The following is a 14766-nucleotide window of genomic DNA, read 5'->3' on the forward strand; positions in this document are numbered from 1 at the left end:
TACTTCAACTGCGGAGGGCGTAATCAGAGGAAGGTGATCCTCGTTGCGATTGGCCAACCGAGAAAAGACGTCACTCCTCTACTCTACGTCACTCTGTGGGGACTTTTGGGGAACACTGCGCTTCAACCGACAGGAAAAATCTCAACTCTTCGTGAAAATCCTTGCTCAATATCCCGAGGTATCCCAAGGTGCATTTCTTGCTCGCTTGTTTATTTTTTTCCCTTGAGCATGGAGACGGACGCGTGCGATGGCGTTGCTTCAGCGGTTTGCGACAAGGCGTTCTTCAATACTAGTAATTTAAAAACACCCATCAAGGATATTCATGGGGAAGGACGCAGTTGTTGCTGCGACGCGTCTTTTCTTTTTCTCTTTCCTCTGATCTCTTCTCTATCTGTACGCGGCAGCGGTGGTGGCTCGGCTCCAGCCAGTAGGCAGGCCCATGCAATTTCCTTTTCATCCTTCTCCCAGTCACAACAATAACAACATGTAGTAAGGCACGGCCGTTCTTGTGCGACTTACGTCCGAAGCATTTTGTCGCCCTTCGTGACCTGCGACGGCACCACAACTTCGAGGAAGAGGTGGAGAATCTAGTCTTCGACTCTAATAATAAAGGTAAGAAACGAAGTTTATAACTGTTGCATGCACGCACGCAGTGATCAAAGCAATAAAGGGCCAAAGCGGGATGCAGTCGCGCGCTTAGATTACCGATTGAAAAGTTGCAGTTTATTGACTTTAAGAGTGCGCGCATTTTAGGTTTGTAAACACAAAGCGCGTTCTTTTTTTTATTTACGGGCTTGCACTCACCTGGGGAAACTTGCACGTGGTTTTGTGCACGAAAACTTAGCGATGACATACACGTTTTTAAAGGAACCATGAAGATTTCAATGGGCTTAGTCTAGTGCGACAGATCTGCAGAGGTAGCCTTTGCGGGCATTCGAGTGAAATGTGAATCGTAAGGTACTATAACCTTTGAAAGCCATGACTTGTCATAGTCATTTTGCACTTATTTGTAATGTAAGGTATAGTTTGTACAAAGTTTAGGTAGTCATAGTTTTGACTCCTAGTAATTCTGAAGTGTAGCATGACTCAGCACTTTACTAGTAACATAAGGTGTGCAGAGTTTGTACAAAGTTGCGTAGTCATGCCTTGCACTCATGACTCATCATTCTGCAACATAGCATGACTGTGCACTTTAATGCTTTGGCATTCTCGCTGGTAAGCAGTCTTATGTGTGTCTGCAGAATTTTTTTTTGGTGTCCTAGCTCCTCCATAAGCAAAGTGACAAGCAGTGCACTCTCTTTCATATTTAAAGTGGAAAAAAACTGCAGGAAAAAACTGGTCCTTGGAGCAGACTCGCTGCTACAGGCCTTGCTTATGCTTTGTTGCAGGCACCTGCAATGTCTCGACAGGACACACAACATTGTCGCGGCATGCACCAGCTTAGCAGCGCTGAAGCCATGGCAATCGCAACACGCAGAAGTGTGTAGGAAGAATGCCCAGCATTGTTCTGCCTTCAGAAGTCAACAGCGCTGACCTGAATTTGTGGTCAAAGGACAGGGCCATGTAAAAGGTTGCTGTGCAGGAATGAGTTTTTGCAGGATGTAGTAAAATTGAAATACTTCCATGAAAATTGAAATACTTCCATGAGGCGTCTCTCATAGCCTTAGTTGCTTTGGGACGTTAAACCCCATAAACCAACCAAACCAAACTTCCATGTAACAGTCTGTGTAATAACTTAACCTGAACTTAATAATTTTCTCCAAAACTTGTTCCCCATGCGCTATAGCAGGAAAAAACAGTAAGCGAATGACTGATAAATTTTTAACAATAAAAAAGCTGGGAAATGCAGTTCTGCACTGCAGGCAAAAGGCTAAAAATGTGAAGCTAAATCTGTGATTGTCATGCGCACTTGGCAGAGCGCCAGTAGTAGTGCGAGAGTACTGCATATGTGCCCACTCCATAGCACATGCATTTTTCATTAGTGTATGTAAAAAGTACAAACTTTAATTTGGCCTTGCTTTTCAAAAAATGAAAGTAGTGTGATACACAAAAAATTGACAGAGAAGTTTTGCCGAAATTTTATAAACGTGCAAAAGCAGAATTTCATGAACATTGCCTTGTCTTGTTACTTTACTGTTGGCTTTCTAAGGATGCCTTATGTCGTTATTCATCTGCTATCATTGTGTACACGTTTTTATCAAAATGGAGCCCACCTTTGTTCACGCCTCAATTTTTAAAAATTTCATATTAGTCATGAGTTGTTGTTGTGTTGGATTTATTGGCGCATAAGCTTTAGTCATGAGTGGTCATGGACTTAACATCATATGTTGGCATCGTGTCATAACTATGTTACAATTCTGCTGTGAGGCTGTGGTTGCTATGTCGCCGTTGCTATGCTCTTGGCACAAACCCACATACATCGCAGGATCTTGCTCGGGGTTTACCGTTCGGAATTGTGCTTTCACACTAATAATTAACTAAGACTATGTGGAGTGCTTAGTTATGTTTACAATCTTTCCATTTCAGGATTTTGCGCCTGGAAAGACAGAGAAGAAAGCAAAACTTGCTGCCATTTTACAGCTTCTACAGGAAAGAAGGAATGTGCACCAAGGGTTTTTAAACGCTACCTGCACTGCCACCGTTCCGGCTCGTATGAAGAGCTTCCTATAGAACAGCGCCAAAGGCAGGAAAAGGGGCAAGGAAGCTGCAAAATCGGCAAACACTGCTTTGCTACTCTAGAGGTCATGGAGAAAGAGGGCAAGGGATATGTAGTGTTTCAAAAGAAACACTACGGACACTTCAATGAGGCCTGCCACCAAAGGCTGTCCCAGGATGACGCCAGAGTGCTTGCAGGTTAGCCACTCCTCTTGTACAAAGCATTTGTGCATGCTGTGTTGACTGTACCGGAATGTGAAAACGTTTAGAGGCTACACTCCACCAACCTTTCATAAATGGGAGACGAAGGTGCAATAGAAATGTATTTTAGGGGGAAGATATTGTTCATTAACTCGAGTGATCATTTCAATGATTTTTATTCTTCTGCGATGCATCTATGGCACAAAAGAGGTGGGACAACACGAAAATGCCTATTGTAAAGTGGGAGAAGGCATGTCCCACAAAACGAGGGGGCGGAAGAAGTTATAGTAGGACACAGCTTAAGAACCCAGCGGCCAATGCCCCTCAAAGGAAGCCTGCCATCCAATGGCGTCGACCGATTCTCATGATGTCATGGTTAATCCTAGGGGGTAGCATTGCAGGAGGGTGGCAGATGAAAGGGGTTTAGTTATGGCTTTAATTGGATTAATTGATGAAAATCAGCTGACACCATTGACTGGGGGGTCTTCTTTAAGAGGGTTCACCAGCTACAAGGCTACTCAGATTTGAACTTTTTCTGTCGATAGATGGCAGCACCTGAGTACCCCAAAAAGGAGGTAAGTTCTATACCCCCTCCAGGTGTGTAAACCACACCGCGACACGAAAGTATTCGTTCTTCCGCGTACAAAAAGTAGAGCCCAGAACTTTGTGTAGGTATGTGGCCAAGTTTCCTGGGACCGAAGCACAAAAAAGTTAACCCCTCTCAAGCCATTGAGCAAAGAAGGATGTGGGGGTCAGACAATAGACCATTTCCCAGTAACCCACCAATTTAGCGTTTCCGGTTTGGGTTGCCTAAGCTTTCTTCCTTCTTTTCTGAGAAAATTCTTTTACAATGGTAGAGGGGGGCTACTGGTTTCGGCTGAGCAGACAGGTGTGGTTGGTTAAAATGACGGAAGCGAGGCTTGGTGCATCCCCAGGACATTACCCAGAAAAGGTCCCATTGTGTTGAACACCTGTGTAGTCAGTCTCCAAATAATAGGAAAGAAAGGAGCTCCTAGCACAAGGCCTTATGACTGGTTTTCATCCCTTTCCCGCCTTCCTTACATAGCTACAGAAGCATGTCCTCGATTGTAGTGACAGCCTGTAGCTTACTATGCCTAGTCTCGTACGAGCCTTCCCAGCGCCGAACACCCATCTTCCGCTTCTCAGCACCAACAAGGCACCAAGCAAATCAAAGTTGGATGAAACTTAAAAGGACGAGAACTGTGGTTTTTTCATATCAGCGGCATGCACTGTTTTGCTCGTTTCGGACTGATATAGCTCTAGACTTCGTGTGGTATTTTCTTTACTTATTAAATACGCAAAAACATGGAAGCATTGGTATCAGTTATGTCTGCCACGATTTTTGAACATACGAATACATTTTTTTTATTTAAAAAATACATATTTCACTTGTCTAGACAGTGCATAGCGTTACCTAATACACAATGGCATTGTCAATTGCAATGCATTTATTATTGCGTTTGATCTCTCCACAAATTCTATCAGGAGGCCGCGCTGCAACATGAGCCCCCCCCCCCCCCCCCCCCCCGAACAAAATTTCTGGCTACGCCACTGGTGGTAGCATCCAAGATTGAGGCACACCACCGCTGCTTCGCAGGTGCGACGGCGCAAGTGAAAAACAAGTTTGCATTTATCCTCTCCCCTCCGTTTTTTCGGCTCGATAGAGTTTGCAAGCACATCGGGGCAGGATGGAGTTCAGTCAAAAAAAAAGGAATTTACTGGTCCCGACCCCTTGACTCCTGACTCGACTCGGCACGTTTACATGGACCCAGTAACCGGTTTTTGACCCGATAACTCGACTCACGAGTGTTTTGGGGCGAACAATGCCTTACTGTGTGAGCTAAGGGGGGGGGGGGGGGGGGGGGGGAGAGTGAGGTGCTTTTGGGTGTGGCCTTGCATCCCCCTTCCTTTTGGCACCAGAAGCTCGAGAAAAAAAAGAAAAGCAGAAATCCTTTCCAAATACAGCCTAAGCAAGAAGAAAAGGAACGAAAGAAATAAAGTTCGTCCAGGTTATAAGAAAAAAGTGTGCGCATGAACACAGACAAGCAAGAAGTTTGTGGTAGAGTGTAGTAGCGACAAAATAAGTTGTCGCCAGGTGGAGCCACGTCGCACTAGTAATATTTTAGCGCGAAATTCAAATCCCCACAGAAAATACATACACAACTTTCAGAGCCTGTAAAACGCAAACACTAGGTTCGATACGGATAGAAATTGCGGCTTAACAATCAAGAACGAAAAAGGGAGGAAATGTTGCGGACGAAATTTTGATATTTGGCTGAGTTTTTTCCAGAGATGACAGGGAAGTTCGACATATCTAAAAGCAGCATTTTTCTGGAACTTTGCGTCTAATTGGTAAAAAAAATGCAAACAATAAAATCTGCCCGCAACATTTCCTCTATTCACTAAAGAAGAAAACGCTGCCACAAACCTCGTGAAAATCGAGCCATGTTTAGACACGGTATACCTTCTGAAAGTTCCCATGTATTTCCTATGGACACTGCCACTGGTGAACCCTCTTAAGGGCCATCTGCCACTTCGTTCTCGAGTTGTATCTGACTGCAGTGCAATTCACTTCAGCCTACTTGGTCGCATCGAAGGGTGGAAAACAATTGATCCACGGCACATTGCATGCACAGCACAGTCTGTACGAACTTCATGCCGTTTAGTTTAGAGATGCTTTGTGGAAGGGGTCCAGTCTTTCGAACTGAACATAATTAGGAATGTCATCTAGCACTGGACTACTCCAATGTCTGTTCTTTTGTTTTTCTGCTGGTTTCATTGACTATCCTAGGTCTGTCGCTCAATCGGCTGACGTTGAACTTCATCCGTAAGAAGTCGGCTTGAGCTCCATGAAACGTGTCTTGAATGACTGACAGTTGCACTCGATGCTAGCCTCTTTTTTTGGCTGCCTGTCAAAAGCGTAGGCATTTTGTTGCTGATCAATGCAACGCCACCAGTCTAATGGTTGTATAAGGGCCATGTTTTTTCTCATAAGACAGATCGTCTGCAGTGAACTTTCATTAATTAGAATTATTTGGCTGTTTTGGCTCTTCATCAGTAATGCTCGGAGGAACGGCTGTGGTTTGAGTGTTCAGCTACTAAGCTGGAGTACCGGGGTTAGAACCCGGCTGCGGCAGCTGAGTTTCGATGGAGGCAAGAGGTGCCCACGTGCTGCGCAGTGTCAGTGCCCAAAGATCCCCAGGTGGTCGAAATTATTACGGAGCCCTCCACTACAGCACCTCTTTCTCTCTTGCTTCTTTCATTCCTTCTTTCCTTAATGGCATGGTTGAGGCAGTTACTGCACCATTTCCTTTCCTGAAAAACCACTAATATAAAACACAAACCTGCACAAGAGTTGAAATTGCAAAAAAAACGAACAAGCAGCATTTATATTTCAGTTTATGTATGACTGGCATGCCCTCCAATTGTCTCTGACTTAGCAGCAGTCATTTAGGTGTTGAAACTGAAACAGCATGAGAAAAATATTCACTTAGAAATTATTCACCTGGCGTAAGTGAATTCTACATTGTGACTCGTGTACACTATTGTCTTGTGCAAAAGTCCAAAGAAACAAAGATCGCGTTCAAAAATTTAGTGTCTCTACTCCTTTAAAGGTTGCTGTCAGGCGAATTGGTGCATTTTTTGAATATGCAGAATGAAATGGGACAGGATGAGAAGCACACGTCCTTATTCTTTTCTTGTCCACATTTTCAGTGCTGTTATATTCTGCATTTATAACACGCTGTATATAACTTCCCTGTTTTGCATTGCAGTATGCAAGTTTAAACACTCAAGCTCATAAAAATAAAGTCCATCTGGCTTTGAAACAACCATTTTGTCGTGTGCTTTGCAGTGCCACAGAAGTGAAATGAAAGTAAGATGAACTGTGTGTCACCTGTGAAAAGGAACAAAGTGCAAAACGAAGGAATCCGACCAGAAGTATTTGTCACTTTATTACTTATTACATGGCTGTAGGCAGATGAACCACCAGAGATGTTAACAGTTTTTTTCTGTACCATTTTCAGGCCGGTTAGCAGAAGGAGTGCCAGAAAAAACCATTGTGCACAACATCCGAGCAGGTACAAGTGGATCAAGCCCACGGATGCAACTTGTGACCACTAAGGACCTCCGTAACATTGCAGATAAGTTTAGGATTGGCAAAACAGAGCAGAGAGATGCAGACAATTTTAAGAGTGTTGAATTATGGGTCGAAGAAAGGAGGGCAGAAAATGAGTCGCCACTGTTGTATTACAGGAAGAAGGGTGACCCCAACAGTCATGATGGTGACTTTGAGCGAGCATTAATGACGTTCCCACAACGAGAGCTCCTTTATGAATTGGGGGCAGCGAAACTGTGCATTGACTCCACCCATGGCATAAATAAGTACTAATTCCAACTGACAACCCTGCTTACAATTTCTCAAGATGCCTTTGGTATGCCGTGTGCCTACTTGATTTCAAAAAGGGTGAACACGGGCACTGTGGTGAGGTTTTTCGAGGCCATCAAAGAAAAAACACAATACCATGTCAGGCATTTATGTCTGATGATGCCCCTGTTTATGGCAGTGCATGGGAGCAGGTGATGGGTCCCTTGAGGAGTCGATTGCTTTGCAGCTGGCAGGTGCTACACAACTGGAGCACGCACCTGAATACAGTCACAAACAAGGACTGCAGGAGTACAACAAGGGACATGCTGCACACTCTGATGAAGTGGACAGATGAGACTGACTCTCAACAGTTGCTCCCTGCACTTCTTGGTATCCACTCCAAAGAGCATCAGCTTAATTGCCTTTGGCTTCGTCAGAAATTTTGAGAAAACATACGCAATGAGGGCATGTCAGTGGGCTTACTGCTATAGGCAGTACATTGGATCAACAAAAAATAATCACTTGGAGTCAGTGCACAAGGCACTGAAGTACTCTCACTTTGGTGGCTAGGTAAATGGGTGATTGAATACATTAATCAAAGTACTCTTCAATTTCACATCCGAAAAACTTTACAACAGGTGTCAAAGGAGGAGCAGACCACCGCAAATCTGCCCTATTTAGGAAGCATAAAGTGGGGATTGAGCTTTCTAAGTCCAGTACTGAGAGAGTGGGAGATGGCCAGTGGCATGTAAAGTCACAAAGTTTGGTGAACTTCAAGCACACAGTGGAAAGAACTAGCAAATCGTGCAGTGGCTGCGAGCTTCATTGTGAGCAGTGCGAGGCTTGCCACAACATGTACACATGTACGTGTTGACCATGCAACGCATGTGCACATGTGCAAGCACATGCATGCTGTTGCTATAATGGAGCTACACTCGTGCCAGATGCACAGCAGCCAGAAAGTAGCATCTGACTGTGCTGGCGTTTGTAGGCCCTGCCAGCTGAAGATGGCAGATTTCAGGTGAGGGATTAGGATTATGTTATGAGCTAGTTGGCGGGCTATTCTGACAAAGTGCTTTAGCATAGCAAGCTCAAGACACAGCAGGGAAGAGGAGTGCCATTTGCTAATTTTCTTGAAGCCCACATGGTCATGAGAAAGGTGCGCCATCATATCCCATATCAAGCAGCACCATTGAGGGTGCACTACAGGCCTCTGGTATTTCTTTTCTAGTCATTCCTTTTTCCCGAAACTTTCCTCCTAGGAATGGAGAACTCATCCCGCCACGGCGCCTCAGTGGCTCTGGCATTCTTAGACTGCTTACCCGAAGGCTGTGGGTTTGATCCGGCCATGGCAGCCACATTTCAGTGGAGGCAAAATACAAAGATGGCCATGTGCTGTGCAAAGTCAGCGTGCATTAAAGGGCACCAGGTGGTGTAAATTAATCCAGAGACCTCCATTATGGTGTCCCTCATAGCCCATGTGTCGCTCCCGAATGTTAAACCCGACAATTAAGAAATGGAGATATTTCAGGCCCCTCATTCCCTACTCAGAATCTGCTTGTGTGAGTACGCCCTCTCTGGCACTGCTCAACAGAGAACTTCTGACAATTGGCAAACATTTTTCATCTTTGGGAAATTAGTGCACTCATTTTCTTGTTCATACCTGCCTTGCATTCACTATAATTTTATTTCTTCGTCATCCCTGCTTGATTTCATTTTGTCTGCATGTGATGCACTCAGAGAGGCATGCGCTCTTCAATAAAATTAGTATGAAGTGTCGCTCCATGCTGCATTCCTCTTTGTTGCGTCGTGCTATCACAGTGCACCGCCCTTTTAGGACATCTTGAGAAAAACAGTGCTTGCAGACAAAGGACCAGAACAAGAAGGACACACAAAAAAAAAACAGCGCAGTTGTGTGTCCTTCTCGTTTCCTTTGTCTGCAAGCGCTGTTTTTCTCAAGATGTACCCCAACCAACTCGCCCAGCAACACACCTTGCCTTTTTAGGACAGTTGACAATATGTGGTTCTACAGTTCTGCAATGCATATGAGAAAAAGTATTCTTGACAAAAGGCTAAGCCGTAGCTGTCATCTTGCACACTGAAAGCTGCAGCGCAAAACTACTATTCATCTTATGTTGCAAAGAGAATACTGCTGCAACAGAAAAACAGTATTACTCATTTTTCAGAGCATTGCTGGTGCAATTTGTGACACGAACTTATATTGCCATGGTAGAAACAGCTGTGAATAGCCTTCCCTCACATGATAAAGCACTTCATAAATGAACTTGCTTGGCTCTTACACAGTGTCTCTCCACCAGCCTTCCAAGCAATGAGCCTTCTGTTGTGTGATGGGAACACTGTGCGAATTTTGTTGCCTAGAAATTCTAAAATGCCCCTATTTGTCGAGAAGGCAGCTTAGATGAAACATATAGTGCCCAGTTAATGTCATTTCCTTTTTACTCATTAATGAAAAATGCTTCAAAGCCCAACTGCAACGAAATTATAATTTGGCTAGAATGCCTGTTAATGTGCTGGGTGTGTCATAAAACTAATCATAACAAAGTTTCATGCTTCTGAGAAAACTGACACTGTTGCTACAAGTGTTTAAAAAGCTGTGTAGTAGACAACGTGGCATGTCCATATAGGCAGATACGGATACCCGAGTGCCATACGGCCTCATGTCTGGCCCATTGGGAATGAACAGATTAAGGACAGTGTAGAGTGAAAGGCTAGGGGCTAAAATGTGGCTTGGCAGTCATGGGTATGGTGCTGTGGCAAAGTTGTTAGGAATTTGTTTCAATCCTGCAGATGCTGATTTCTGTTTCCATTCCAGGTTTCTGTACACCATATTTACTTAAATAATGGATGCATTTGCATAATAAATGCTTTCCCTACATCAATAATCAAAATCTGGGGAAAGTTCAACTGACCACACCATGTTTTACACCATGTAATAAATGCACCAAACTTACCATTCTAATTTTTTCCCACAAGAAACTGCATCCATGATGCAAGTAACTGCGGTATTACAGGTTACAGAATGAAGCACTGTCAGCCGTATTATGTGGCCGCAAGACTGCCTGGCGCCATGTGAAGAGGAATGCTCCCAAGGCTCATCACATCACATTTACTCCAGTATCCAGATATGGCACCCGTTTCATCCTGCACGTCACATTCACCTCGGGCTGGTGATAGCCTGCCAGCTAGATTAAGAATGTCGCAAATAAAATGTCTACCTAACTGAAAACTGCGGTTGTATATATCGGAGATTTTTATTGACTTGTGGCAGTCTACCTGGACAGGTTATGGTAATGCAAGGCAGCCCATTATGCACAGCATATGAGTGCATAGGCGCCACAACTTCGCATCTTTTCTAAGGGTTCATGTTTTGCACTATTGGGTGTGACCCGACCCATCTCTCCACAATCCTCGCGTAATTAATAATAAAGTGCTCCTAATCCTTTTTTGACAGCCAAAATGTATTTTCCTAGGCATATTGGCAATCTGCAATTTGTATTTCTCCACAGATTTGGTACTTCTGAGAAGTTGGACGGTCATTTTTATAAATGATATATTTTTAATAAGCTAGCAGATACTATTCTTGATTTAAACATTTGCAGGCATATATACGCTGCCATTGTTTGCCTTGATAAATACCGTGTCCATTGTGTAATCATAGTACAAACACGTTAATTGATTCTAAAGGATGTTAATGCTGCTTAATTACGCCGTACAAGCCCAGCTGTGGCTTTGGAAAGCTGCCCTTCCTTGGACTCTGACATTAAATACAACTTGTACGTGGGAAAGACTAATCTTACTGTGAGTGTAACGACAAAATTAAACAAATTCCATTAGACGCTGGTATGATCCCGGCTGCGGCAGTTGTATTCCGATGGTGACACATTGCAGGCCCAGATGCTGTGCGATGTCGGAGCACGTTAAGGGCCACTGTTGGTCGAAATTACTGGATCCCTCCACTGTGGCGCCCCTCATAGCCCGAGTCGCTTTGGGACGTTAAACCCCATAAGCCAAAGTTAGCATTATGTTCCTGCCGGACGGAGCAGCCACTGACAGGGTAAGACTGTACGAATGGGTACCATCAATCACTACGTGACACCCCCACTCCACTCACCCGATGAAATCCCATCCATCAGTGACACATCCACTCTCTCCACCCTTCGAATCAGATTTTCAACCGCTTGCCAACCGCCTCCTCCCGCCCTCTCTTCTTCCCTCTTCCTTGCAATTTCGTGAAGGTGGATTTCACTCCCTCCACTCTGTCACCTGAGGCTTCAGACCGACGGATTATTCCAACATAGGGGGTTCTGATGCTGATGCACTAAAATGATATTTTTGAAAGGCAGCTACAGTTTGTTACATGTTAAGGAGAAGGGTACTCGCTGCACCATGCAAAATGCGAGATCATTCCCTGGTGTGCACACACTGCATCACAAGGAAGTACATTTGGCACCTAAATTTAAATGTGCAGTATAGCGAGCAGTTAGCACCAGGTGCTGTACACAGACACAAGCACAAAATGAACACGCTTATTACCAGGCCCTCTCTGTGCACTCTCCCTATACATAGTGCAAAGACTGCTTTTGAAGCTAAGGTTGGTCACATTACAAAGAAATAAAGACAGCATGAACATGAGAACCGGACACGCAGCACTGACAGAAATCTCGATAGTCGGTGCTGTGTGTCTGGTTCCCGTGTCGTCCCTTTCTGTTTGGCGACCAACCTTAACTAGAACAAACAACTTGCCCGAACCCTTGCTTTTGAAGCATTGCACATTGCATGCAGTAAGTAGCACACAGTACAATGCACAGACTGAGCCATGTGTGTTATTGTATCAGCAGTAAACCACGTGCAAAAAAAAAAAACGACAGCCAATAACTACAGTCGGTAAAGCGAAATTTGAGCGCAGCTCTTCACATATTTTAGTTTTGCAGTATGCTGAAGTAAAGAATTCCAGAGAGCCACCTGCCCCGGCGAGAGGCAGTGATAGGTGACATTTCGCCCTGAGCACTTGGCTATCACATACTTTGTACACAAGTTCTGTCCCGCCTCATACGAACACCAAAACACTTTCTTGAATATCTTTTTCAATGAAGGCAAATACACTGGCTTACACAAACATCGAAATTACTTACTATTACATCTTAATAAAGTGTTCAGTGTCACACTGTTACGATGCTATATATCAATTTACGCATGCCAGCACATCATCTCTGGCTGACAAAGATCTGACAAATCTTGCTTTTTGACAGTATGTGGGCACAGAGTCATTGATTGCACAGACCAAATATGACTATACCAGCAGAACGAGAACTCGGAGTATTACCTTAGAACTCATGTGCCTTTGAAAACATGCAGTGAACATAGAAACAATTTTATTTTTAAGGTGCGCCGCCCAGCGTATGCACATGCGTTCAGTGCACTCTTTCTGCGCCATGAAGGACGACTCGGTCTCAAGAGCAGAAGTACACACTGCCAGTGCATTCCAGAACATTTAATTCAGATAGGTACTACAAGAGACGTAAGCAACGTATCTATAGCGTTCGCACCGTGCAGCTTTATTGCTTCGCTCTGTCCCGAGCATTTTTCAGTCCACTGAGGTGGTTGCGAGCCACAGGTGGGTTAGTCTTGCGATTATTCTGCCGGCAATTGATTCTCTCTGTGATCTAGCAGATCTACGCCACCTCGCACCCACAACAGTCGTCAACTGGTACTGTCGCCATTCGGTGTCCAGATCAGTGTCTTGAAGGATCGAAGGCTGGCTGGAAACGACATGCTGCAATGTTCTCCAACCCTTGCATCACGAGAAAGTCAATGCGACGACATATCACAGCCCACGCACTGCATCGTGATGATTATAACAAGAGTTATATGCACAGATATTTTCCAGAATGAGCTGGAAACACCCAGATCAGGGACGCCAGTACTGGACGGCGCGGGCTTGCGTCCTGCTCACTCACCTTTAGGGACGCATGGGAGGTAAACACGCATTCCATAGGCGGTCTACTGGTCACAAACAAAAAAGGGGCAAATTTAAAGAACTACACACGCCACAAAGACGAGACACCGACGAATACTTCACTCGCAACAGCCGCCGACCGCGATTCGAACGTACGTAAACAACCGCCATGATGTTTTTTTCTTCTTTGCTAACTGACTGCAGGGGGCGCTGTAAGAGCGCTAGCATCATCATCATCGCGCGCTCCCTCAAAGAAAATTAAATACAAATAGCCGAAACCAGCAATAAACTAGAAAAAAAAGCATTAAACGTTAAAAATTGCAACATAAATAAGAAAGTCATTTATGCAGTTGACGAAAACCAACACACTCATTCAAAGGAAACGCCAATAAAATTGATTCATAAAAATAAATCAAAAATATAAATATGCATGTTTTCTTTTCCTTGGTTTTGACTAAAGCTAGGACGTGCGACTATTTTTTGGCAGTTTTCTAAATCGGGTCGCCCAGTGCGACCATAAGAAAATTAAGGCAAGAAAACTGAAAACGTAACAGGGGCACTTAAGGGTCAACATTGCATCGTCAACAATATGCACGCTTTCTCTCTTGCTGCTCATCCCAAGCTTGAATGCATGTCAATGTGCTGTTTCAAAGCAGAACGGTCTTCTATCATTGTAGCGGATTGAACCGAACCAAATGTACTGTCATGAACAAAGCGGTCACATAACTTTCACTTATGCAGCTCAAACTCACATTATTTATTATTTGAGTTTAGTTTAAATGACATGAAAGAACCACAAGTACCATTATAAATGGTATTTTTCATCAGAGCACTTCGGATGGGCTAGAAGCCTTACTCCCAACAGTGTACAATAAAGCCATTCACACAAATCATGTTGGCAGCAATGTTGAAACTGTGTGCGTCCACCTTACTTGAAACTGCAACGGATGCAAGACAGACAAAATTTTACCATTCAAAATCATAATGTGCCGAGATATTGCTGCAATCTTGAACGTAACCACGCTTGCCATTACAATCAAAATGACTCAACAGCACATGCAAACATGAGAATGTTTTTTTTCACAGACATTTTGACACTACATTTAGTTCACTATTTATGCAACTTCCGTTTATTTGCACGATGGACACGAATATTCACATGCACGCCAGTCTTAGCATGAGTGCCATGCATACGTAATTGTCGATATGCACCCCGTCACACATTGTGCATTTACACATAAAAATACTCATGAAAACTCAACAAGTGCTCAGCAATTACTGCAGCTTAAATGGTCAAGCACACAAAACACGTCAATGTTATGGTATGGTATAGAATATGGGGTTTAACGTCCGAAGGCAACATGGGTTATGAGGAACGCCATAGTGCAGCGCTATGGATTAATTTTGACCACATGGGGCTCTTTATCGAGCACTGATGTCATTCAGTACACAGGCGCCTAGCATTTCGCCTCCACTGATAGGCAGCTGCCGCAACTGGGATCGAACCCGTCCTTGGGAAAGCAGCGGGCACCCTAACCACTCAGCC

The 14766-nt window shown here is 44.1% G+C and overlaps 1 protein-coding gene across 2 annotated transcripts; it reads left to right on the forward strand.

Moving 5' to 3' along the window:
• Positions 1–202: 202 nt before the first annotated feature.
• LOC149354146 (uncharacterized) lies at positions 203–9024 on the forward strand. 2 transcript variants are annotated; one of them, XR_016291180.1, is made up of 4 exons: positions 203–612; positions 2527–2853; positions 6731–6816; positions 6903–9024. XR_016291180.1 is itself a non-coding variant. In XM_089583087.1 (3 exons), exons 2-3 carry the CDS (start codon positions 2745–2747, stop codon positions 7265–7267), a joined length of 474 nt encoding a protein of 157 aa, XP_089439213.1. In that variant the 5' UTR covers positions 208–612; positions 2527–2744; the 3' UTR covers positions 7268–9024. The 2 variants fall into 2 exon arrangements, 1 of the variants encoding a protein (XP_089439213.1); XM_089583087.1 differs by lacking the exon at positions 6731–6816 and having other exon boundaries at positions 208–612.
• The last annotated feature ends 5742 nt before the right edge of the window (positions 9025–14766 follow it).

The sequence above is a fragment of the Amblyomma mixtum genome, chromosome 3 (genome assembly GCF_055824585.1).
Source record: "Amblyomma mixtum isolate Tamu chromosome 3, ASM5582458v1, whole genome shotgun sequence".
NCBI classification, from domain to species: Eukaryota; Metazoa; Arthropoda; class Arachnida; order Ixodida; family Ixodidae; genus Amblyomma; species Amblyomma mixtum.

Bases quoted from the DNA above. Each gene is read 5' to 3' on its own strand.
- LOC149354146 (XM_089583087.1), top strand. From the start codon at position 2,745: ATGGAGAAAGAGGGCAAGGGATATGTAGTGTTTCAAAAGAAACACTAC. The intron at 2,854-6,902 runs GTTAGCCACTCC...TACCATTTTCAG, and splicing joins TGACGCCAGAGTGCTTGCAG to GCCGGTTAGCAGAAGGAGTG.